General features: G+C 35.2%; 1 protein-coding gene across 1 annotated transcript; it reads right to left on the bottom strand.

Annotated features, from left to right (window-relative positions):
• Positions 1-523: 523 nt before the first annotated feature.
• Positions 524-25,559, bottom strand: LOC126026021 (phospholipid scramblase family member 5-like). The gene is made up of 7 exons (XM_049785725.1): positions 25,547-25,559; positions 17,982-18,145; positions 12,286-12,328; positions 9,806-10,026; positions 6,069-6,230; positions 3,607-3,768; positions 524-562 (listed from the first exon to the last, which is right to left on the bottom strand). The coding sequence occupies exons 1-7, from the start codon at positions 25,557-25,559 to the stop codon at positions 524-526; spliced, it is 804 nt and encodes a 267-aa protein (XP_049641682.1).
• Positions 25,560-27,569: the final 2,010 nt, after the last annotated feature.

Raw genomic sequence — 27,569 nt, 5'->3', positions numbered from 1 at the left:
GCTTTCCTATAATCTGTTTAATAAACAAAGTCAAAAGACTACTTACTAAAAAGAAAATTAGAATTCTAGTTCTTTTGATTAGTAACCAGACTTAGTACCAGAGAAACTTCAAAGTATTCTCTACACATTGAACTTTCATCAGTGATGCTGCAAGCCTTAATTTTCATCTTTCAAGACAACCCTTGTGATAGCTTCAGAAATATAAAAGGAAAGAATAATCAACTTTCAAAGCTTTTATACAATGGTCGGTAATCTTGTTTTTAGCTCTCGTGCATTCACAACCAGATAGTTCCTTCATTATATAATGCTTTTATAAATGTAATGGCAAAAACCTTTTGCTACAAAAACATAGTCAAGTCATTCATTAATGAAATCCAGAGCCCAGGGGATTTCTAGAAGAAAATGAAAAAGAATTAGACAGCGTCAAATATAAGCCTCTTCAAAGGGAAAAAGATTATTTAAGTTTGTCTTTTACTTACCAAATTTTGTTCTGCATATTTCTTTACATATGTCATTTTGCTTGTCATAATCCAGCCAAAGAATGTTCAAAGAACATAAAATCCTATAAATAAAACACTGGATATGAATGAATTTATATTAAAAGGTAACAATGAAAATTAATAGTACCTTTCTTTATAAGTCAATTATCCTTCCTAGGAGCATTCCGGCAATACATGATATAATAGAGAAAAATAGAGGAAGTCTGGAAGCATCATGACATGTAAAATATTTAATTTTCAGAGTATAAGTCACAGGGGTCCTCAAGCTTTTTAAACAGGGGGCCAGTTCACTGTCCCTCAGACCATTGGAGGGTCTGACTATAGTAAAAACAAAACTTATGAATGAATTCTAATGCACACTGCATATATCTTATTTTGCAATGAAGAAACAAAACAGATACAAATACAATATGTGGCCCGCGGGCCATAGTTTGAGGACCACTGGATAAGACATTTGAAAATCTTCTTAAATAGACCTGGTATCATCAATCAATATTTGGGGTGTTTGAGGGGAATGAATTTGACTGTGAGGCATTTTTGTATTTTCAACTTTTATAGAAACCCCATCTGATCAACACCAGAATATCAAAGTGGAAGGTATAATCACCGATAGTTTATGCTGAAGTCTATACCAGAGAGAACCTGGAAAACTGGAGCTTCATCAAAGTAGTGAAATGAACATGCCATTAAAATGAAAAAAAAAAAAGTAGTACTTCTATTTAAGCTTTACATAGAAGGTATAACTTACTTTAGTACTACATGTGAGAAATTGTTTCAATAGCAATGCAGGAAAAAAATGAAATAGGTGGGAATGTCTTCCCTCATTCATTACTACTATGTGCCTTAAATATTACTGAGAAAGAGTTGTAATTCACTTTGCCCACAACAATAAAAGAAACCATTATATTTGGGCATCAACAAAAATTGAGTAGACAGAGCTAAGAGTGTGTCAGTCTGTTTTTTTCTTTTTCAGCTGGCCTGTGGATGTGATTATTTAGACATCTCATCACCTCCAGCTCTCCCAAACAACTTCAATCACGGTTGTTCTTCCACCAATGCTCAAAGGATACAGTTAAAAACTTAAAAGTTCTGTCACATTGCACTCACTAAATATTTGTAAAAAAATAAATAAGACTTATTAGAAAAAATAGAATAGTTACAAATTAAGGTAAGGAGGACAATTGGGAATTGACAAGAGTTGTTAAATATATTCAGTGGGTCAGTTTCTCCCTTGGACACTAAGTAATTAGTTATTAAGGGAATATAGTGATTTACTTAAGTTCTGTTTTCCCATGATTGGAGTGTAGTTTGGATCAGTCCATTTCTCACTTATGGCACAGAGGGAATTGATGGATGTACATTTTTACATCAACTTGTTTCATAAAATAGTAAATGGAGCAGATTAAAGGTGATCTGCTCTTTATCAACACTAATTGAAAAAACATAATTATAAAACTAAACCTTAAAGATTTTTATAGTGTTTGTTTCCCCTGAGTTTTGAGGCCACTTGCAGCTGTGTTCAGTGGTTACTCTATAGGTAATATTTGGGATTGCGCATGGGGCTGATTATTGAATCAGGGGTTTTAGCATGCAAAGTGTGGGGTAGTAACAGCCTATAAAACTCTATCTCTGGCCCCATATTAAAGTTTTGGAAATATGAAAATGTGTGTGTGGACATTCACTCGGAGATGTTTGAAGGTATTAGTATTGAAATGCAGAATGAACAGAAAGAGGGATATTTGAGAAGAACATAATTAAAAGATCTTCAAAGTGCATGGAGGAGAATAGAGAATTAATTGATGGCACAGTAGGCATCTTGTAAGCTGTTTAGTAATTGTTAAATTTGTAGATGAAAATGGGGCTTAAGGATAAGTTAAAATATTTACCACTCTCCATATATGAATTGTCTCTACTAATAATAATATGAATCTGAGAAGTTAAATATTTTCTCTAAAGTTCCTGAAGAAAAATATTCTAATAACATAATATATAAACATATTTAACGATTAATAATTTCTGTACATATATGTTTTAATTAATATAAAAACCACATATATAAAACCAGTGATGTCACTAGGAAATTAATTTTATTTTAATCACTTTCCCTAGTGAATTTATAAGAGACAACGTAATTAGAACCAATCCCTTCCACAGGATACATGTTATATAGCCATAAAATTTATTATCCTAAAACCTTAAAGAATAAAGAGATGAGATGAAGAATATAAGGGGCTTTTTGATTTGTTTTATTTATTTTTTGTTTCTTGAGCACACCCAAAAGTACTCAGGACTTACTCCTGGCTTTACACTCAGGGATCAATAGCTCTTGGAGGGACAAAGGGAACCATATTGAGCGCAATGGATCGAACCAGGGTCAGCTGCTTTCAAGTGAAGCTCCCTGCTACCTTGCTCTCCCTCCATCCCAGGAAGAATCTACATTAATTGATTAAAACAAGAGTTTTTGTGGGGTGCATCAAAAATAAGGTGTGTTCTGTAAGGGGCTGTACTGAGCAAAAGAGGACTTTATCTTTAGCACAGTTATATTTTCACTCCATAGTCACCTAAAAAGAGATGTCCCTAATAGGTTTGTAAGTTAGAGAGAAAGGGCTAAGCTATAATATCTTTGTAGCAATGTATGCCATCACCTCTTTATTCATCCCTGCCATCTCTTGTGTCTCTGTGCACTTGAAAGAGCAAGAGAACAAGCCTTCCCCATGTTGAGTGTCAACTGCTAATTCCGCTAATTGCTGAGCAATGGTCTTTTTTTCCATGATAGATAAGGGAATATTTGTATTTATGTGCTTTTTAGTGCAAGTCAACACTTGAAATGAAAAGAACAAGGAGACTTAGTATTTGAGGAAAGGATGAGTTGGTTATAACAGACCATTGTGCTGGAGGAAATACAAGGGGCTTGCAAAGTAGTAGAGAAAGGTGCCATGCAGGAACAGAACTCCTTGTATGTTGGTTTCTGAAGAAAATTGGTTCTCAACTCCTTTTCTATGGACAAAACTTCTTTGTGGTGTAAATGTGGTATAAATAGGATGGGCTTGGTAATAGTTGGTCAGTGAAAAGGAAAAGAACTAAGTGCTTTTCTTTCCATACTCACAAAGAGAAAACAGGCACCAATCATTGCTGCTTTGAGGGTCACGTCAAGGTCTGCAGGCATGTGGATCCCAAAATTATCAGCATTTGTGAAGACACCATTTACAAATCCCGACCAGTACTTAGAAATCTTGCCAATAGTCAGCTTTTCATCAATGGTCTTCACCTGTGGAAAAAAACATAGAAATACCACATTGGCAGGTGGGAAAACAGATGGTTTTATATTTCTCAATATATTGATTCATGAGAGAAACTATTTTATTTATCCTCTCTTGATGGCACATCTCTCATAGTCATTGGCTTATGTAATTGTAGTTTATAGAAATAGCCTTCCAGTTCACTTTAGGAACTTAGATTTTTTGACAGTTACTTAATCCGTCTTAGCTCTACCCCAAACAAAACCTTTTACTTCTTTTTATTGCTGTTGATTTATCAGAGCATATAATAGCAAAAAAAACCCTCAAAAAACCCAAAAAAAACAAAAAACAATTAGGCCCAGAACATCACAATGGGCACAGACATATAGTCATGATTATGCCTTGAAACCAAGAAAGGCAATAGATCAGATTCAGATTTTAAGTCTGAATCCATGCATAGTATATAAGGAAACAAGTAAATAAAATAGACAAATAATTTAATAAAGAAAAATATAATTTTTAAGAAGTCTTGAGAAAAATATCAGTAACAACTGATATAATTTGCAATCTTAAAAACTTATTGAAATGATCTTATAATTATGTACAACTTTTATAACTATTATGCAATTATTTGCTATACTAGATCATACCTTTATTTTAAAATGCACAAATGGACCAAGTCGGTCAGATACTTTAGACTCTTTCTCTGGTTCATTTTCTATTTTTGATTCTGAAATTACAATTTAGATTCATATTCTCTAAAATCTTTATTGTGAAGTTCTAAGAAAGAACATGTTAAAACCTAGAAGGAAATGTAAGTTTGAAACTAACTGCTGTTTTGCTTTTGTAAACCCTGGCTTTACTTTAGACATTAAGACTGCCATGAGAGGCCTCAGATACCTGGCAGAATGGGCTAGGCCAGAACAGCTAGTTACAGGAACTTCGAGGGCACTGTACCAAAACAGTTAGATAAACTAGCAACACATAGGGAACTGCTGGCGGACAGGCCCCTCCTCTACTACTTCAGCGAATGGAAACACTAGACAACAGCCAATCACATTAAAGGTTAACTATGATGGTTTGAAACTTCTGTGACCCTATTTGAAAATTTGCCTAAGAGGTCATTGCCTAACGAGGGTCGACCACAGTATGCTGGTAATAATAACCTCTCATGCCTTTTAGCATTGCTGTTCGTCTCCTGTGGTCTCTGTGGGACAGATCTCAAATTCGGAGCTTACAAACATATTTGTAGCAACATGGATGGAACTAGAGGGTATCATTCTAAGTGAAGTTAGTGTTAGTGTGCAAACTGAAAGTCCTAGGAGGAATGTATATGAATGACAGGCTGAATTAAAAATAAACGCAAACTACTTTTTATGTGGGTTTTCAACCACACCCAGTCAGCAGTGCTCAGGGGCTATTCCAGGCTTGGTTCTGAGGAGTTATTTCCGTCAGTGTTTGGTGACCGTGAAGTACTTGGGATTGAACTAGAACTCCTGCATGAGAATGTACACTCCAGCCTATGGGGCTTTCTCTCTCTCTCTCTCTCTCTCTCTCTCTCTCTCTCTCTCTCTCTCTCTCTCTCTCTCTCTCTCCTCTCTCTCTCTCCCCCTCTCTCTTTCTCCTTCCTCTCTATTACTCTCTTTCCTCTCTCTCTCATTCTCCTCTCTCACTCTTCCCTCTCTCTCTCTCCTCTCTCTCTCTTTTTATGCCTGATATGTATTTTCAAGAGAAACTATTTGGACAGTTCACATTATTCCTGATTGAATTGGCTTTGAGTTTTGATTTTACACTAATGTGTATATGAGATCAGAAAACAAAATTGACTAGTCTGGTGAATGTAGATGCTTATATTACTGGTATTTTAATGAAATGTGCATCTGGGATATAGAGTGAGACCCAAGTTGGAATGTGTTGCCAACCAGAATTTCAGGAGAAATATGATTTAGACAATTTTAAGTAGCATATACATTATATAACATATGTTTGTATATAACTATAATACATTTTGTTTATGTAAATAAAATATATTTATTTTATAGAATGAGTGCTAATATTGAACAATTTAAAATTGTACAAAATGATTTAAAACACTTCTTGGACTTAGTGCCTCTGGAATTATTAGTTAATGCTGACCTGCACAATATAGGCTTCTTATATTATACAAATATATCATATTGTATGTTTATTCAAATATATAATTATGTGAACATATAAAATTGTTATATTGTATGTTTATTCAAATATATAATTATGTGAACATAAAAAATTGTTATGTGTTACAAAAACTAGGACCTTCACAAAAATTTCCTTTGTTTTGTCAAATTACCTCAAAATCCACATCTCCAAAACAGCTACATGTTGTGCAAGGACCAACAATTTTCAAAATATCTTCTTTGTTAGCATTTTGGATTGTGAATTTAGGCCGGAAGGGGTCCCACTTCTGTGCAACATAGCCAACTGTTGTACCAGGAGGGGCTTCTATTTCTAACTGTAAGAAGAGATAATGACAACATAAGAGTTTGTAAGGTCACTGTATTTTACTTTTACTATAATGAGATTCTACTTCTAAAGAGTATACTGTTATAAAATTATTTTCAAATTTTATACATAATTCTAAATGTATGCACCTAAGGAAGCAAAACAATAGGTTTAAAATACATTAACAAGAATTCAACATGAAGTTATATGCTTGACACTGAGCATAGAAAGTTATTATCTTCCATTTTTTTCTTAAAGAGAACCAATTTCCAGTCACTGCTACTTGGCTATTTGTGTGCTAGGTAAAATTATTGTCCTGTTGTCCAATCCTACATGGTACCTCAAATCTACTCTTTCTCTGGTGTGATTATAGCATCAAGATCTATTTTGAAGCATTTACCAATTATTAAATATACATGAACTCTACTCTTTTTTTTGGGGGGGTCATACCCGACAGCGCTCAGGGGTTGCTCCTGGCTCTATGCTCAGAAATCTCTCCTGGCAGACTCGGGGTGCCATATGGGATGTGGGGATTCGAACCACCATCCTTCTGCATGCAAGGCAAATGCCCTACCTCCATGCTATCTTTCTGGTCCCGCTACTCTTTTAAGATTATTGACTTTTAGCCATTCTATGCACAAGTCACAAAATACATATTTTAGTTTCATTTATATACACCAACTAGATTCTTTTTTTTTAAATTTATTTAAACACCTTAATTACATACATGATTGTGTTTGGGTTTCAGTCATGTAAAGAACACCACCCATCACCAGTGCAACATTCCCATCACCAATGTCCCAAGTCTCCCTTCGCCCCACCCGACCCCCGCCTGTACTCTAGACAGGCTCTCCATTTTCCTCATACATTCTCGTTATTAGGACAGTTCAAAATGTAGTTATTTCCCTAACTAAACTCCACCAACTAGATTCTTTATTCACATCTTCCAAAGTGTCAAAGACTAGAAATTACATTTTTAGGCTTTGCTTTTATTTATTTATTTTTTTGTTTTTTGGGCCACACCTGTTTGATGCTTAGGGCTTACTCCTGGCTAAATGCTCAGAAATTGTCCCTGGCTTGGGGAGGACCATATTGGATGCCGGGAGATGGAACTGTGGTCCTTCCTTGCTAGAGCTTGCAAGGCAGACACCTTACATTTAGCGCCACTTCACCAGCCCGAGAGGCTTTGCTTTAATTAGTTTTTTTATTCCATTCCCTCCTATTCTCCCAATTTTTTTATTTTTAAATTTTTTGGGCATATTTGTACATCCATCTCAAATGTCCTATAGAAGAAAAACAAAAATATGATAAAATAAAATAAAATAATCTAGAGGTGTGTGTGGGGTGTGTGTGTGTGTGTGTGTGTGTGTGTGTGTGTGTGTGTGTGTGTGTAAATGTTTTGGTTTGGGGGCCAAACCCAGCAGTGCTCAGGACTTACTCCTAGCCCTACACTCAGGAATCACTCTTGATGGTGCTCAGAAGTCTATATGGATGTCAGGAATCTAAACGAGGTTGGCTGCATGCAAGGCAAGCAACTGCCCTACAGGCTATAGTTCTGTTCTATCCCCAATAAAAATTATTTTATTTAAAATAATATCAAATTTCCACAATATACTATAATTTTGCCTCTTGAAAAGCTTAAATTCATGTTTGTAGTTTTCTTGAAATGCTTAGAATGCCATAGATTTGTTCTCGGATCACTCTTAAACTCTTTGACTATATTTTGAACAAATTAACACTATACTAATGGGTACTAATAAAAGATGTGTCCTATGTCTAATTTGTGTGAAACTCAGTTGTGATTTATGTGAACATGAGTTACTATGAATAGAAACATTTATTTTTCAGAAAATTTCAACAGGCCATATATTCCATAGGTATATGATACTACTATCTTGGGGCATATTAGAACTTTAAATTCCTCAGTAGTAGAATAGAAATTCTTGGACTGTAGATTTATGAGCACCTTAATTAACTAAACTAATTAATATAACTAAACTCATTACTTAGTTATGTGAATCTTTGGAAAGTTAGTTTTAATATATAGTAAAATCCTACATAATTAACCTTTTTCCTTCAATATTACTATTTATCCCCCATTTTGTTTAGTAGAATATTTATTCATAACATAGGTTCTTTTTGTTTGTTTTTGTTTGTTTTTGAGCCACATATGGTGGCACTCAGAGGTTACTCCTGGCTCTGAGCTCAGAAATTGCTCCTGGCAGGCTCAGGGGACCATATCAGATGCTGGAAATAAAACCCAGGTTTGTCCCAGGACTTCTCTTGCAAGGCAAATGCCCTACCACTGTGCTATTGCTCCAGCCCATAGATAGGTTCTGTTTTGTTTTGTTTTGTTTTGTTTTGTTTTGTTTTGGGGGGAACACCCGTTGATGCTCAGGGGTTACTCCTGGATATGTGCTCAGAAATTGCTCCTGGCTTAGGGAGACCTTATGGGACAATCAATTTTGTTGATTTTCTTTTGATGGGCTTTTCATTTAGTTCTCTGGAGATCTGGGCACCACCAGTGAGTCTTAGCCAATCAAGGACCATTGGTTTAATAAAAGGGTACAGACATAATTTGCTGGTCATATCTTTAAGTATTGACAATACCATGGTCACCCCTACTGTGTTGGAAGGTTGGAAGACCACACTTGGTGGTGCTTGGAGGCCTCCAGGGCTACATCTACCTGTGCAGGGGCCTCATGTGATGCTGAAAATCAAACCCAGTTTGGGTACATAAAAGGTATGAGCTCTAACAGCTATATTGTCTTCAGGACCCTGTTTCCTAACTTTACATAAATAAGTCATGGTGGTCCCACTATTGGACTGGGCTAGTTTCATCATGAACATTATTGAAATGACAGCAAAGAATTTTATGCAGTAGAACAATAACTTACTGGACAAGAAAGTGACAGATTTAAGAGAATTGACTTGAATTTTGAGTTAAGTCTACTGTGTGTAAAATGTTTTCAAACATAAAAACATGCTTTCAAGAACTTTTCCAGAAAAGGAAGTGTCAAGAGTGGTAAACATCATTATTACTTCTTTTCAAAATACTGTCTCGTACCTTTTATCTTTCAGAAATTGTCTCCTTAACCAGTCAGTACCCATCAATATCAAGGCAAGAAAGACTCTTCTGCCAGTAAAATGCTACAACTCACAAAGGGCTCAGATGACAATTAGCATATATTTTACCCTTAGATTGATATTATTTTTAGAGTATGTAAAATGTTCAGGACATAATTTAATTGCAAATTTTAATAGACTACAAAATAAAGCATAATATTTTTATATTGTAGGTTTCCAGAGACCCCAAAATGCACAACACTTGCTTTATTGCAATAAACATTCTATTATTGTCTGAAACTCAAGGATCTCAGGGGTGCTTTTGATTTTTAGTTGGCAAGGAACAAACTTTAATGAACCACCAATTCACCAGTGTTCCTATCCTAAAAAAAGGCATACAGATTCATAGAAATGAAAATATAATTGCCCCAGAGCACCAGAAGTATTTATAAAGAAATAATGGTTTATCATTTCGAATGTGGCAAGAAAATTCCCCGCATGCCCTATGCCATGACTAACCTCTTGTAAATAGCAAGGACACCAGCAGCTGTTACATCTCAAGGGCCTGTGGACAATGATTACCTCTTGACCTGAGTTGTCTGTGACCCGAAGAGTGCAGGAGCGAAGGGTGGAACAGAAGGTGCGATTGAAACAGATGCTTTCTTCCACCGCAAAGTATATCCTTTGACCCAGGCTGTTTTTAATCTCATACTTGTTGGTGGTCTCTGTACCAAGTATCACTAATGGAGCAAACAAATTTATTCAAAATAAGCCTATTGCTTAGCAACAAGCCCTTTAAATAGAGAAGAGGTAGTGGTGATAAAGAGAATAAAGTAACTGGTTATTAAATATTTTATATTTTCTTTACACAAATTGATATCCTTGTACTATAGAATTTGAAGTCTTCATTATACAAATCAAGAGTTGCTTAATTAATAAATATTGTTTCCAACTCTATTTGCCTTGTTAACATTCAATATGCAATTCAACTATTGAACCAATATGATAGGGTCAGAGCTAAAGCACAGCAGTAGGGAGTTTGCCTTGCACGCAGCCAATCCTGGTGGGACCCGGTTCCATTCCTGGCATTCCATATGGTCCCCTAAGCCTGCTAGGAGAGATTTTGGAATGTTTCCAGGTGTGACCAATAAAAAAAATAAAGAACCAAAGTAGTAAAGAAAAATCCAATGCTCAAATAATTCTATCACCTATAATTCATGATATTATTTTATCATAATTCTATCATATTATGGAATTTACTGGAACAAATCAGTGGTACTACTAATAATTTTTGTCTAAAATCTCCATCTGGTAATATATATCTACAACTTTATTCTATATGGCTATTTTCATTTTGACATAGCTTAGGAATAGAATATTATGTTAAACAAAAAATTGTACAATTGAGGGCTGGAGTAATAGCACAGTGGTTAGAGTATTTGCCTTGAATGCAGCCAACCCAGATTAGAGCCCCATCATCCCATATGGTCCCCTGAGCCTGCCAAGAGTGATTTCTTTATTTTTTAAACTTTATTTATTGATTGATCAATTGATTTGGGGGCCATACCCTGCAGTGCTTAGAGGTCACTCCTGGCTCTGCACTCAGGAATCACCCATGGCAGGCTGGGGACCACCTGGGATGCCAGGAATTGAAATGTGTTCTTCCCGAGTTGGCCACATGCAAGGCAAACGCTCTACCAATGTGCTATCTCTCCAGCCCCTCAGGAGTGATTTCTAAGCACAGAGCCAGGAGTAACCCCTGAGCACTGCTGGGTGTGGTCTAAAAATAAAATAAAATTTATGCAATTAATTTAAATTTAGTTAGACATAATTATAATCACTTATTGTTAAATTATTTTTCTCTTTGATGGATCACCAATAAAATGATATAACAGCAAAATTCTGGTAGTCTTAGTCTTTATCTCTGTTCATGAAATTAAGAAAAACTAAATTAGAAACAATAGATATGAAAAACGTTTTAGGGTTTTAAGATTATAATGGTAGATTCTGAACAAAAATATTAATTTAAAAGGATATATGTATATCCATGTTCTTAGTACAATATACGTACACTTAGTACAATATATATGGAATACTAAACATCAAAGCAACAAACAACATTATATATTGAAACTACAAACAAGATATGGAAACAACTCATATATACAAGTACAACTGAGTGGATCAAGAAGTGTAGTCTAGGGCCCGGAGAGACAGCACAGCGGCGTTTGCCTTGCAAGCAGCCGATCCAGGACCAAAGGTGGTTGGTTCGAATCCAGGTGTCCCATATGGTCCCCCGTGCCTGCCAGGAGCTATTTCTGAGCAGACAGCCAGGAGGAACCCCTGAGCAGTGCCGGGTGTGGCCCAAAAACCAAAAAAAAAAAAAAAAAGAAGTGTAGTCTATATACACAGTGGGACATCATGCAGCTGTAAGAATGGGAAAAATCATGCAATTTTTCTGCTACATGCATGGAATGACAGGATACTGAATGAAGTCAGTAGGAAAGACATAGATACAGAAGGAGCTCCTTCAATGTGGGAGTTAAAGATAGACGTTAAAGGAGGAGAAATGGCCCAAAGCAACAGAAATGGAGAATGGTTCACATAACTGAACTTGTGATGAGGAGAAATTGACCCGGAGAGACCTTTAGGAATTTTGTAGAGGGAAGTAGACACCTGGTGGAGGTAGTAGTTTTGAAATTATTTATGAATGAAACCATCATAAGCAAACACAGAATTTCAAAAAATATTTTAATGCTAAATTCCTAATGACATCTCCAGAGACTTAAAGTTTAAGATTCTTAGTTTTGTCTAAATCACACTAACTTTATTTTCCATTTTTATTTTAAAAATAGATCAGTACTCCTTTCCAAATCCATTATAGATAATAGACATTTAATTTTTTCTTTATAATAGCATCTAGATATAAAAAAAGGAAAACTAAACCATTTTAAAGCATTTTCAACAGTTTTAACTGAAATTGAATTGGATATACTTACTTCCAAGGAGTTCCACCTGCTGATGTATAATGATCAGATCTAACTGTTCATGAAAATAGAAAGGGAATAAGAAGAATTACATCACAGCACTTTGAAAACCTCTGCAGGGGTCCTCAAACTTTTTAAACAGGGGGCCAGTTCACTGTCCCTCAGACCATTGGAGGGTCTGACTATAGTAAAAACAAAACTTATGAACGAATTCTTATGCACACTGCATATCTCTTATTTTGCAATGAAGAAACAAAACAGATACAAATACAATATGTGGCCCGCGGGCCATAGTTTGAGGACCACTGCTCTAGAGAGACCAATACTACGTGTTTCTTTGACTTTTTAGAGTAAAAAAATATATGTAATATTTTTGGGGGGCAATCTGGTAGTGGCCAGAACTTCCTTCTGACTCCATGGTTAGAGATCACACCTGATGGTGCCTGACAGATTATTTGGAATGCCAGGGATTGAATTTGGATCAGCTGTATGCAAGGCTAGTGCCTTTCCTATTGCACTATCTGTTGCTGGTCACAACAGCTTATATTTTATAATTAAAAAGAAGAAAAAAAATATTCGTGTAAAAATTAAAAACGGTGGCGAAGGCCATATTTTGTGCTGATGAAATAAAAAAGAGATTCAGGAAAGAACTACTCCAAGGAGATGTTCTGAGCACTCTTGGTAACAAGGGTACAGAAATTTTAAACCTCCGTTCTTGGAGTTTGAGAGTAGCCCTGGTATAGGAAGGGAGAATGTGGCACACTTTCCTTGCATGCAACTGATTTCAGTTTAAATATGAGTGTCACCTTTGTGTCCCCAAGCATGTATCATGCATGGACACAGAGGTAGGAACAGCTTCAGAGTACTACAGGATGTGCACCCTCCCAAACTGAAAAGAATCCAAAGCACCCTGAGCAGCTGGGGAGGTGGAAGTTTGAGGGGACCGTGGAAAAATGGTGAAGGCATTTTCTTAACATTGGTGGAGAGACTGCAAGTAGGTAATAACGGCTTTAATATTATTTAATATATAAGGCCTCAATGAAAAATTTAACAAATTCATTAAATTAATAAAATACACTTTTTGGGGCCGGAACGGTGGTACAAGCATTAAGGCATCTGCTTTGTCTGCCCTAGTCTAGGATGGACCATGTTGGATCCCCCGATGTCCCATTTGGTTTCCCAATCAAAGGGCAACCCCTGAGCATCACCAATGTGGCCCCCAAAAAATAATACACTTTTGCTTTTAAACAAATGAAAGGGATCTTGCACTACCCTCTGCTCTGGCCTCTTTATTCCACTCACCTCATATAACTGTTCTACTCAAGCCTAGTGGAGACAAAGGACCTCCCATGGCCAAAGAAACACGTTTCTACATTTTTTTTTCACACATCTTTGATCAGAGGAACCAGAAACCATGCTGATGCCAACAAGATGCTCATTCACAAAGAAGAGGTATGTCACCAAAGACAAGAAAATCAAGCCCATGCCACTGAGAGGGAATCTTATTTCCAGCCATGGAGTAACTATATATGGCTGAGAAGTGATTCAATTACCCAAGCATCCTGGACAACTTGTTTTTCATTGAGATAATACAAGTTTGTTCTTAAGATGCATTTTATTTGTCTGTATCTCAAGCTGGATGTCCAGGACTCAAAGATTCACTAAGATGAAAATCCTAAAAACCAATTACTGTGCCAGACATCACTTCCAAAGGTTTATCTTCAAAGATACCTTCATGCATTCTGCATTTTATTATAAACCTTTATAAACTTCTGGGCACCTGGTAAACTATTACTAAGAAATGGTCACTATTAAGCATCCCAAAGCTAGAAATTGCAGTGCCATTATTCACCTCCAATTATTTTGCTTATTCTGAGGTAGAGATTAGACTAACTTTATTTCCTTTTACTTGAACCACATAGATAAAAGGTGCCCATCATCTCGTCTTTGAAAGCCAAAAAATTCATTGTTCTCCTATAATGACAGTTTAATTTATTATTACAAATTCTACTGTAAACAACAATTGAAAACACTTTTGTTTAAAAAAAAGTATATTTTAATTCATCTTTGGTTGGGCACTACTGGCAGTTCATTGTTTGTCCTCTGAGAAGGCTGTAGGCTAAGGTAAATCTCTAACAAAGAGGCACGGTTATAGGATTAGAGGACAATTCCTCTGGAGGCCAAAACAAAGGGCTGAGATTAGGAATTTTGACTGGTAGATCTATGAATTAAGTAAGATTGATTCTTGAAATACAGACTTCTCAATGAGATGCACTCAAGAGTGAAAAGGGAAGTTGTATTTTTTTTTTACTAACTCAGAACAGCTATTGTTTATTGAATGAGGTAGTCATGCAGTCTTTGTTTGTTTGGGGAAAAGAAGCCTCCAAAACAGTGTTCAGGAGATCATTGATGTCTTGCTCACCATTCAATGACTCAATGGTAGGTCTCAAGGATACCATGTTGTTTTGAAAGCCTATTCAGGCCACTTGGGGATCATGTGGTGCTGGGGACTGAATTGAAGACAGTGGCTTACAAGGTATATGCTATAACCCTTGTACTATTTCTCTAGCTACCAGAACATTTTTGGAGCGCTTTATCTGATTTAATTCTGGGCTTAGATAACATGACCTGTTGCATGTGAGGAAATCCTCACATATCTAAAAACATATACTCAAATTCAAGAATTTGAAAATGTTAAGCCAGAATTTCCTTCACTCTATATTGTCAATTTTTACATGCTTTCTATCTTCTTAAATGGATCTCATTTAACAATTTTACTGGCTGAGAGAAAACATTCTTCAGTGATACAATGGGATTTTTGAGTGCTTTCATTCCCATTTTATCTACTCCTCATTTCATTCTCTTTAAAAATAATGATTTGTTTACACTCTAAGGGTGAACTCATGGATGGAGGACTTCGTTGGCTTATTCTGGTAGTTTCTCTTAATTAGTCTTGGACCACTCTTGAACTCTTGTGTTTAAGAGGTTTTTTTTTTAAATCCGTTGCTATTAACAGACAAACTAGAAAGCCTTAAACAAATTCAAAAATATGATGTGAGGTTCAGAATAAGCCAAGCATTCTTTAAGCATGAAACTATAAAGTGAAATCCAGTGACAGACATGAGTATAAGAACCAATTTGTTATTGCTATTTAAGGTGTGCTGGTGATGGATATTGGTGTTCAAGAACTTTCCTAGCAGTCTTTAAGAGGTCTCATCTATTTATGGCATGCACATATCATTGGACTCCCATCCCAAGTTCCCAAAACCAATTCCTCATTTATTCCATCAAAATTAGATGTCTAAGACATGCATTTTATAGTGTGGGTATGTAGAGTTGAAACTTTTATGCAGTTTTAAATTCTCATGTGTTTTAAGCATCTCATAATAAATTGCTTGAACCTTTAAAGACAAAATACTGTTTACTATTATGGAGGTGTTAATTCAATCTGGAAATAATGTGTTAGTTTTAAGTAATATATTAGCTTAAAATGGTCAACAACTATATATATTTGTGTGCATGTCTGAGTTACATACATACAAATATATTGGTGTTTGTGAATATTTTAAAATTGTTTATGGAAGCAAAACTTTGAATAGTTTTTGAATAAATTTGACTAAGTGGAGTTTACACATATATTTAATTACATTCATAGATGACTATTCCTTACAATCTTATGATACAAATTTTTAAAATTGCTCATTTGTTATATAGGCACTAAATTAATAAGGGCAGGGAGGGTTGAATTTATGGGTGGCAGGGCTGGGCATGAATGTTAGCAGCATGACTCAGGAGGCTTGTGGAGGAGAGGAAAAGGTGTCATAGTTGGCAGGATTATGCACAAATTTAAAATAAACAAGTGTTATTGTATTTTAAAAACAAGGAGATTATCTTTTCTTTTAAGGTATAATCTGAAAAATATTCTTTAAAATGTGATTTTGGAAATGTCCTCTATGTTATAACTGAAGCCAATATATTTATATTACTATTTATTGATTGTAAAAAATGTATTCATGTCAAGCATATGGCTCTGGGTGTGCCATCATTCACAGACAGAAAAAGGATAAGAGATGACCATATGTGATCATCAAACCTAGCCCTCTGGCACTGCTTTATCACTTTAATACTTGGCAAAATCTTGTCTGACAACATTCCCAAACAGCTTGCAGTAGTTAATCAACGCTAGTCAGCTATTACAGCTGATCCTTTCTGCAGATGGAAGATGGTAGGCTCGCTTTCCCCAGCTCTTTTACATATTTCCCTGAGCTCCCTGGTCTCTGAAGTACGTTTAACTGCCAGTGGGTTTCTGGAGAAAGCATCTGCAATTATAAACATTTTCCCAGGAACATATGCTGCATACAGCTACGGCTTAAGCCCTATCAGGCATAACAGAGATCACTTGTACCTTAAGGGAATTAACACAAAGATTTGATTTTGATAAAGGAGATAGACTTTATAGTTTGAAAGGATGCCAAACAAGCTGAGAACTGTAACAGATGTGCTGACGTCTCAATATCAGTGCATTTGTAATCTTTGTAGGATTAAATTCAAAAGCAATAGTAATGTACCTACACATCAATCCCCTTTACATTTAGATGATGTGATTTCATGATTGACTTCTAGGCTTGGTTGGGATCTTTGCTTATACACTCACTGATGACTAAAACAATGACTGTATTGAATAATAATATGACCTTTTAAACAACTTAGCCTGTGCATATGACAGTAACATGTATACATTGATAACAGAATCACTTGTTTTTATTTGATTTCCATGCACATTTTGAGTGCCAAGAGGGAGGATACGTTGATCTTTTATTTTATTGTAGAAGTCTTTCCTAAGTTCCTTGATCTTAACACCTATTTACTCCTCCATATGCAATTTGGTGAATTTATCAGATCTTGATATACATTCTTAACTATTCTGTCAACAGAATGTTTTGCCAATTAGGTTGCAGAATGGGTGAGGGGAGCTCTGTTTTGGGCTTTGCTTTATGCCATGATCATAGTGTGAACTCAATAAAAATTCTTTAATTAAATAGCTTTAGATGACTAGGCCTTTCAGACAATTCCTTGAGGGTAAATTTGCTGACACTTTGAGCAATGAACAGCAGGAGGAGAAATGTGCTAAGTAGTTCATTTCCAAATGTTTGCTTGTGTTGTCACTGTTAACATGAGAAAGGAGAAATGTTGATAGAAGAATATATTGATTTTTTTTCCAAATAATAAGTGAGTAAAAGAAACTTTTTTTTTATAAAATCATGATTTGGAATATTCCCTGTTTCAGTAAGATATTTATTGTAGTTCCTAAACTTTGGTTGAGATGCAATAAACTGTGTTTGTGTTCTTATATAGAGATAGCATTTGAGAAAATAGGAAAGAAAATAAAAATACACCTAATTGTCATGATTATTTTTTGATGAGGGGTGCACTCAATAGTTCTTAGGAATGGGGATCAAGTCCAGCTCAGTGACAGGCAATGCAAATGCCTTAACTCTTATATGATAACTCTGTCCCTAAAATTCAGCTAGATTAAATAGAGTAAAGTTTCCAAAATAGTTCCAAAAGTATACCTGTAATCAACTTTTGTATAAAACAAAAATAAGCCCCAAATTGGTAAGTATTATACTTGGCTGGAAAACAAGAAGCCAGCTTTGTATTTACTGTAAGGAGACTGAGCTGATAGAAAGAGAAAAAAGAGACAACACCTGACTTAAGTATTCGAGACCAGGAGGGACACTGCCAGGCAGAGAGCGATGTGGTTGCCAGATTTGGTGCTCTGGGTTGGTATGGGAGGTGGCAAGGCTGCCATCCAGGTCTGGTGCTCCAGGAAGAAAACGAGGAAGACTTTGACCTCTTTGATTCTGTGAATCTGCAAGAAAATGAAAAATGATAGACTGTATTAAACATGAGAATGTGGGCCATTTTCTTTAGGTTTTCTTATTATATTCAGGAAAGCTATATAGTTTCATTTATAAATTATATGTGTAATCTTTTAATACGTTATATTACAAATAACATATAATTACATACTAAGATATGTAGTTACATGTATAATTGTTAACTTTTGGCATGACTATTCACATAGAGCTATTTAATTAAAAATATCTATTGAGGCCGGAGAGATAGCACAGCAGTAGGGCATTTGCCTTGCAAGCAGCTGACCCAGGAACAATGGTGGTTCGAATTCCAGCATCCCATATGGTCCCCCATAACTGCCAGAGCAATTTTTGAGCAGAGAGCAGTAGTAACCCCTGAGCACTGCCAGGTGTGACCCAAAACCCACATATTTGCTATGATCATGCTAGATATAAAACTTATATATAATATATATTTACATAAAATTTAGATATATGTAAACATAGTTGCCCTCTTTCCCTACATGGGAAAATCCACCTCTTTGGAGTTGTTAAAACTATTGAGAATGGGAGGTGACTGTATTTTGGGGTATAAATGGGTGCTCTTTCTATTTGTTCACTTAAAGAAGGTGGATATTTGGCATGACAGGGATGGTCCTAAATGATTTTTGCTATAAAAAATAACAATAGACCAAATACATTTGGAACCACTGAGTAGATGATCATCTCCTTTTTAGTTATTTTTAAATTTATTTAATATTATTGGTTTTAGGGGCCATTCCTAAAGATACTAAGGGTTTATTCCTGGCTCCATGCTCAGGAATCACTCCTGGCAGGGTTTTGGTGACTTTTTATGGTGGCAGAAATTGAGTCAAGTATGCCAGGTAAGCACCTATACTGTCTCTTCAACTCCTGTTGCCTGCTTTTTACATTGCTATTCATCCTGTTACATAGACACCACTTTGCTTCAATTTACTTTTTTCTGCTCACTACCACTTGTCACATTAGTCATAGAAAACGAAGAATAGAAATCCTATGATGGTCATGGGGGAAAAATGAGAATCATGTATGCAAAAAACATGATATTAGATATTTTTGTAGGCACATTTTTATTTGTTTTCAAGCCACACCCAGTGGTGCTAAGAATTACTTCTGGCTCTGCTTTTAGGGATCACTCCTGGCAGTGCTCAAAGGGCCACAGGAATGCTGGGGCTCACTCTGTATCAGTTATGTGCAAGGCAAGTATCCTTCCTGGTGTGTTATCTCCCCAGCCTGGCAAGTACACTTTTCTTTAAAGCAAGGAGGAATATAAGTATCTGAAGAAAATTAAAGAAGAAAATGAATTATTTAGCTTCTGAAAGGATAATGTAGACATATGGCTGGATTGACAATTATGAGTTTCAAAGCCTCTTCTCACTTTACAAAGATGGAGGGTTCTTGCAACTTCCAGAATGTTTTCTCTCTTTCTTATCAATCACGGCTCTATGGAGTCCCTCAGGATTGTAAAAACAGACTTCGATGTGGTGGTGGTAGGGGTTCAGTTTGGAGTTTGAGGATGTACATTTCTAATATTGTACCAGGTTAGTTAATGCTGTTGGTTTGAGAATAGACTTGGAGAACAAATTATATTGACCATATAAATATTCAAAACTGACTTAGAAATTCCTTAAAGGCAAAACCTAATTGATATCTGACACCTTAGTATTTTGTATAAAAGTTTCTTTTATTTTCTGACAGTAAGATTACCACTAAAGCTCATCTAGAATTATATAAGACAAAATATTTAGAGATTTCTATAATTTTAGGCTCAATTTACTTAGTGAAATCACCTTTTTTTGGATATTACTAGTTGGTAAGATGCTATTACTTCAATTATTTGTTAGATTGAAGGTAAAGATTGGCTATTTATTTACCCTGCATGTGGCAAGAATCTATGTAATAGTATACAAGCACCCTAATAAATGATGCATATAAAATTCTTTGTTAAATATATAAGTTTATATTCTATGGGCTGTCTACTTTTTTACTTTCTATTATTATTTTTCCTGTTGGTTCTTTCCATTTGAGTATCTTCCTGACATAGACAACATTTATTTTTAAAAACAACAGCATTTTGTGCTCATTTTTCTTAATTCAGAAATACCAGAGGTCTCATGTGTGTTTACCTCATCAATATTATGTTGCTTTAGATTTAATACAAGTTCCTGATAGTTACTTTTCAAATATTAGAGGGTCAAGTAAAACAAATATTTTAGATTATTATGGATTATATATATATATGTATCTAGAGACAGATGGATATAACACTGATTCTGGATTAATATAAGGAAGAATTTTTATAACAAATGCAAAAAGATGCAAGTACTTTTAATATACTTACTAAATATTAGGATAACATCTATATAATTCACAGAAGTGTATAGTGTTTTCTCTCTAGCCCAGACATTCAGCTTCAAATAAATTTGCATGTGATATTTTTCTGAAAGTTTTATGTATCTCTTAAGATATATTTTGGGGCTGGAGAAATAGCTCAAAAGACTAATTGGCATGCAGAACCTCCACTTCCCTTAGTTCACTGCCTCATACCAAATAGCTACCCATTAAGGTGGCCCTGGTATTCCCAACTCTGCTAGGCCCAGGTAACACTAAGTTGTATAGAGCTAGAAGTGGTTCCCAGGCACCATGAACATTTCTTGGGGGACTTCAAAGTATATTTGAAAAAAAATTGCTAAGTTGTTTTTGGAGATAGCAAAGGAATTCAGACAAGATCTGGATGATCACTAGGAGAGGAATGCAAAAAACAGTATTAGTTCCCATTTTATTTCTTCACTTCAATATAAGATATATGTCGTGTGCATAGGAATTTGTTTGTAGTTTTTTTTTTTTTTACTATAGTCCAGCCCTCCAATGGTCTGAGGGACAGTGAACTGGCCTCTGAGGACCACTGGATTCAAGGAATGGTTCTTTGGATACTATATGGTTTGGGGTAATTGCAAACAGTAATGTTTGGTATAGATGTGGTATTAATGAGGTACAATTACTTGATAATAATTTAATTATTTAAATTCAACATTGTAGTACTAGATCTAGATGAATTCCAAGTTTGTATTACCTGTAGTATTTGGAATTTGGAAATATTCTCATGTTCAACTGTATGAAAACCATCTTGTCAGCAGGCTCCTAAAACAGAGCTCCCTCTTGGTAAGATCACAGCAATTTGCTTCCTATGAGGTCCTTATTTTGACTTCTCAGATCAGGACAGACACCAAGGATATTGACTGAAGAACTCCTATTGCTCTTGACTTATACTTGATGAACTAAGAGGACCCTATTTGATTATGTGGATAGAACCCAGATTGGCTGCATGTAAGGTATATACTAGATTTCATGCCCTGAAATTTACCTTTTTGTAACCAGTTAAATGCTTATAAGAACCAATTTCAGCTCTCAAAGCACTCTCAAGATGAGCACTTTAAAAAACTAATACCCAACCACAAACATGCTTGTAATCATGATGCTTAAATAAAGATATTAATATATTTATTTTCTTTTTATTAACCAAACCTAACTTGACTAAAAGTGGCTGAATGTTCAGGATTATAATTTGAACTCTTTTTTGTTTGTTTTGGGACACACCCAGTGGCATTCGGTGTTACTTCTGGCTCTGCACTCAGAAATTGCTCCTGGCTCAGGGACCATATGGGATGCGAGGGACTGAATTCATGTCCGTACTGGTTAGCCACATGCAAGTCAAATGCCCTACCACTGTGCTACCACTCTGGCCCTGAACTCTTGATATGTAGATTTTTTGCATTTTCTCATTATCTTTCCCCTGTTGAGGGCTTTACAAATAACAAAAAATAAGCCTTAAGGCTTAATTAAAGCTACTCTAAGGACAAAATTTGGGCTGTTACCTACAATCATATTTAGATTTGCAAATCAAGGTATCCAATAAATTTGATTTTAGACTTACTTTGTTATCATAGATAACAAAAACAAGTAAATCAAGATCTTTAGTTTCTTAAACCGAGGATTGTAGAACCCAAGAAGTAGTACAGGGCAAGCATTGCCTTGCATATGGTCAACCCTGGTTAGATACCTGGCACAGGATATGGTCCACTATATATATACTTTCATGTGTCTCTCTGAGCACAGAGCAAGAAGTAAACCCTGAGAGCAACCAAACCAACCAATAAAACAAACATAAAAAAGCTGTGGATCCCAGGCTCCTACAAAATGCTGTAACTAAATTGTGAGATATTTGCTTGAACATAAATTTATGATTTTTTAGCAATAAATGTTTGGCTTATATTTCTATATTTTTTACCCAAAATCTGGTTAAAAATTTTTATGCAGAATGAGCCATTAGTGGAAAAAAGTTAAAATGCACCATCTTTTTTATTCTAAATGCTCTATCTTGAGGGAAATAGTTGATAGTGATAAAATTTAGATGAAGGTTCATCTTTGCTGTGGAGGATGCCGGGTGGACTATTGTCCATAGGCGACCTTAATAAGGGGTTCAATATGTTCTATAACTTGAATTTTGTGGTAATTACTTAAGTATCTTTTTATATTAAGAATCATGGATTGGGGGCCTGTGAGGTGGCGCTAGAGGCAAGGTGTCTGCCTTGCAAGCGCTAGCCAAGGAAGGACCATGGTTCGATCCCCTGGCGTCCCATATGGTCCCCCCAAGCCAGGGTCAATTTCTGAGCACTTAGCCAGGAGTAACCCCTGAGCATCAAACTGGTGTGGCCGAAAAAAACAAACAAACAAAAAAAGAATCATGGATTGAAGCTTGGCGCTGTAAACATAGTTTTAGACGTTGTATCCTATATAACAAAAAATGTCAATGAATAGGAATTGCTTTCCAATTGCTGGTAGAAGACAATTTTATTCTCCCTCATTATAAATTTTACTGAAGAAAAATAAATGAGAAAATCATTCTACATATTTTGGGTAGACTATTGTTGCTTTAAAAAATGCAGGGTATGGGTGGTGTTCTTTACATGACTGAAACCCAAATACAATCATGTATGTAATAAAGTTGGTTAAATAAAAAAAAATGCAGGGTATCTGGCATTGGCCCTAGCTCATGTCTGACCCAGAACTTAAATCCTTAGACTTCAGAGTCCTAGATGCCTTGATAGAAAATTCAGGGTCCTTTGCCTGGGTTAGGGATTAACTTCATAAACTTTAGATCAACATTCTGAGTTTATGCCCTTTCTCTTTTGAAATTCTATTCATATAGGAGCAGCCTTTAAAAATGATAATTCAAATTAGATTTTCCTGGAAAAACTAGTTTTGTTCTCAGACTTCAAGTTTGAGACCTTCCTGTTATAAAATTATGTTCAGTTATACACAGGCGCTATTAATTGACATTAATGGTTCCCCAGTCTGAATGACATCCTGTATTTAGACTGTCCCTAGTCATAGAGTGCCGATTAAGCTATCCAGGGAATGAAGTAGAAGTCCCAGGTAATTCAGGTCTTCAATATGCTAATCAGAAATATTATTTCACGAGAACTTCATAATGCTGTCCATGCTACCTTTAATTATAGTTGAAGAATATAGCGCACAAAGATATTTTAGATAAGTGAAGTTGATATTCGAACTGGTGCCATCAAACCACACAATTAGTTCAAAAGCAACTTTTATTTTTTTTCAAATACAACAGGGTCACTCAGATGTTTGTTCGACTTGAATACTTTGAGTCTATTGTACAGGAAAGCTAATTTTCCACCTGAAATTTAGTCTTCAGACATAATTGTGACTGTCCATTTCTTCGTTTTGGCTAGATTAATCATATTTTGATCAAATATTGCTTTCTAGTCGCAAGTTTCTTCAAAGACTCAGATGACCAAATAAAGAAGGAACTCCTTTGAATTCCTATCTGGCTTTGAATTTCTATCTACTCTTTTAAAAATGTATAAGCAGTTTATAAATATTTCACGGACTCGGCAACTCTTTACTTTCCAGGGTATAGTTGTTGCCGTAACTCTTATATTATAAAGGGCTCGTGTGTTTTGGCCTAAGTGTTAGTCCTAGTCTTAAATGAAAGGGAGAACTTGTCAAGATTTTTTGTTTGTCTTTAAATAAAAAAATGAAACACACTTATTAACATTCATGACTTTTCTGTTTCATGGTTACATTGTGTTTGAGCTTTTTCAGTGATACCCCACGACTAGCATACATGAAATGCTAATAAAAAATGAGATGATCTTCTTTGTTGTAACTATGCTAAATAGCACCCAACATGTTATTTTGATAAAGGAAGGATATAATCATTACACATTTCTTTCAATGGATCATTAATTTAGGAGATTATAAATTGGTGGACTCTATTATCCTATTTGTAATTAGGTTAAAAGGTTTCTACCAATTATCTTAATCATAATTCTTCAGGCTAAAACTTTTTATTATAATTTACAGTTTAATGGTTTGCTTTGATAATGGAGTAAAATGCATTCTAATTTTGTTTTTTACATAATTTTACAAGTGTTTTTACTAAGGCTGCAGCTCATTATCTTAAAATAGTACCTTATATTTTGTCTTTATTTTAATTTTTTTATTTTTTCTCTTTTGCGAAGTTCTTTAAAGTTACAAAACACTAATGATAAAAAGTTTTAGAAATTTAAGAAAACTCTAGCTCTTTCTCCAAAGTCCCCAATTAATTTATATGCTTAAATTTGTCATTTTGTTTTTCTTCTTTTTATATAACTTTATATTAAATATCTTTTTGAAGATTCATGGTATAGATATATTCCCTTCTAGAACAAAATGTTTATTGAAATTTGCTAGTAAATACTTTTACTAATTCTTTATGATACCATTTCTTTTTCCTATATCATTGGTACCATTGTTATGGCATTTAATGATTTGATAAGATAAAAATCATAATATGACACCAATACCTGATAACACTGACTTGAAATCAATTGTTTGCTATCAATATTTATGACACTGATCACTTTCCAATGATGCAAAATTACCAATTATTTATTTTATATGGCTGTGCCAAATATTTCAGACAAATTGGAAATTAAAAATAATTGACCCATACTTTCAGGTTGATTATATAAAGAAGTCTTTATAAATTTTTCTTCAACCTATTCTGTGTTTGACATTAAGTACTCCCATTACGAAGTTTGCTATGCAGATTTTTTATTAGCTCTATATTTTTCATAACTGGCATACTGTGTACCTCTCAATGTCTATATTATTCTAGAAATATGATTATTTTATATCTCAATTAATACACAATTCTTCTTGGAGTTAAGATTTTAAAATATTTACACATACAAAGGGGATGTGATAGAGTTTTAACCGTAAGCCACACCAATTGAAACTTCCCACCTCAGTTTATTATCAGTCATAATATAAGGAAAAATTTATTAGTTAATCTTACTTTCTCTTACCTTTAGAGGCCATGAAGATGTCAAAACTGCTACTTCAAAGACAGCCAGGTTAAAAGAAAAGGCTTTTATTCTTGCAGCAAGGAGAGGAAACACAGCATGCATAAAACTTCAGAGGGTGTCTTTTTACTTCATGTCAACTCATAAGACACAGCGGAGAGTCCTGCTCAGTTTCTCAGTTCGCTATTTTAGTAGCTGGTCAACAGGGGGAGACAAAGCTTTCACCAGAGGTGAACACTGCTCAGAAACCATTGTGGGGCTGGTGAGAGCAACAGTAAAACAATAAAAAGAAAAGGAAAATAAAAAATAAAATAAAATCAGACGGGAAAATAGGCATTATTTAAAGAATCTAAATTCCCCCAGACAGTTTGCAAAAATTTCTCAAAACATATATTTACATTCAATATCATACTTACATATGATATTAGTAATTTTCTGTTTTGCTAGTTCCATATTCTATTTCATTTTCTAATTTCTAGTCTTTGACAAATTTTTTAACATGTATAGTTATCAAGACATTTTTGTATGTTAGAAATTCTTAAACTCGGGACTGAAGAGATAGCACAGCGGTAAGGCGTTTGCCTTGTATGCAGAAGGACCATGGTTCAAATCCAGGCATTTCATATAGTCCCCGGTGCCTACCGGGGGCAATTTCTGAGTGTAAAGCCAGGGGTAGCCACTGACCGCTGCTGGGTGTGACCCCTCCCCCCAAAAACGAAAAATGAAATTCTTGAACAGCAATAATCTTATTTCAATTCCCATTCTCTGTCTCCTAAAACAACCACAGAAGAGAGGGATTTATTCCTAGTGACAAAGAAATAAGTAAATCTGTGTTTTGTTTCTACTTAAATTTGATTAATTTATACTGTTTGAAAAATACCACCTCAATAATTTCACAAAAACTATTCAAAACATACAAGACATATTGATTGCCCTGCACACTGCAGAAAATAATAAAGATATGTAAACTAGTCTAGACAGGTCACTTATTAGTTAGAGATAACGTGGGACTGGAAGACTTTTCTGAGTCATGGATGCATGATTTGCAAAGTTTGAATTTATCAGCATTTGCAACCATACATACCAAGAAAGCATTGACAGTGAACAAAGGTCATAAAGTTTGCCTCATAGACTGCAGCTAGCCTAAAGTTGTTATTCTCATTTGGCAAAGATAACATACTTTGTAGTTATTTTAAAATAATTGGTCTTGAGAGGAACTTTCTGACACCTAAAGAAATCTTTCTTTAAAGTAAAGCATGTATTTCCTTTTGGGGGGGTTTGTTTTGTTTTGGGGTCACAGCCAGCAAATCTTAGGGGTTACTCTTGGCTCCTGATCATATGGAATGCCGGGGATCAAACCTGGGTCAGTCTCAGGTCTGCTGCGTGCAAGGCAAACACCCTACCACTGTATTATCACTCCAGCCCTAAAAATGTACTTCCTAAATTTCTTACTGTTATACATTTGGAAAATATTTAATCCATTGGAAAATATTTAATCCAAAGAAACAAATGGAGTTTTCTTTGTCCTTTCCTTCTTTTGTTCTGGAGTGGGGGGGGGGGGGGCTTTGGGTCACACCCAGCAAAACTCAGGGTTACTCCTGGCTCTGTGTTCATAAATCGCTACTGGTTGGCTTGGGAGATCATATAGGATGCCAGGATTTGAACCACTGCCTGTCCTGGGTTAGCTGCATACAAGGCAAATGTCTTACCACTGTGTTATCTCTCCAGCTCCAAAACAAATCAATTTTTCAAAAGAATTTTAGAAATTAAAGTTATAATACCTTTCTGTCTTTTATTTTAATGTAGTTGAGATAACCTGGTTATAATTGCATTGCTATTTATACTTTTGGTACACAAAATTACTGCATCTTTATCACCAAAGACCATCCACTATTATCCCATGTCTCTTCTAGTCCTTTCCCTTTCCCCAGTCCCTCTCTTTACTACTTTAGTAGTCTTGGTTCTGTTGTCAAAATTCAAGGGTTTGTTGCCATATGCTATGATTTTTATACAGTGCATTGTTTAT

The sequence above is a fragment of the Suncus etruscus genome, chromosome 13, assembly GCF_024139225.1.
Source record: "Suncus etruscus isolate mSunEtr1 chromosome 13, mSunEtr1.pri.cur, whole genome shotgun sequence".
NCBI lineage: Eukaryota > Metazoa > Chordata > Mammalia > Eulipotyphla > Soricidae > Suncus > Suncus etruscus.
This window is presented reverse-complemented; position numbering and strand designations above follow the sequence as displayed.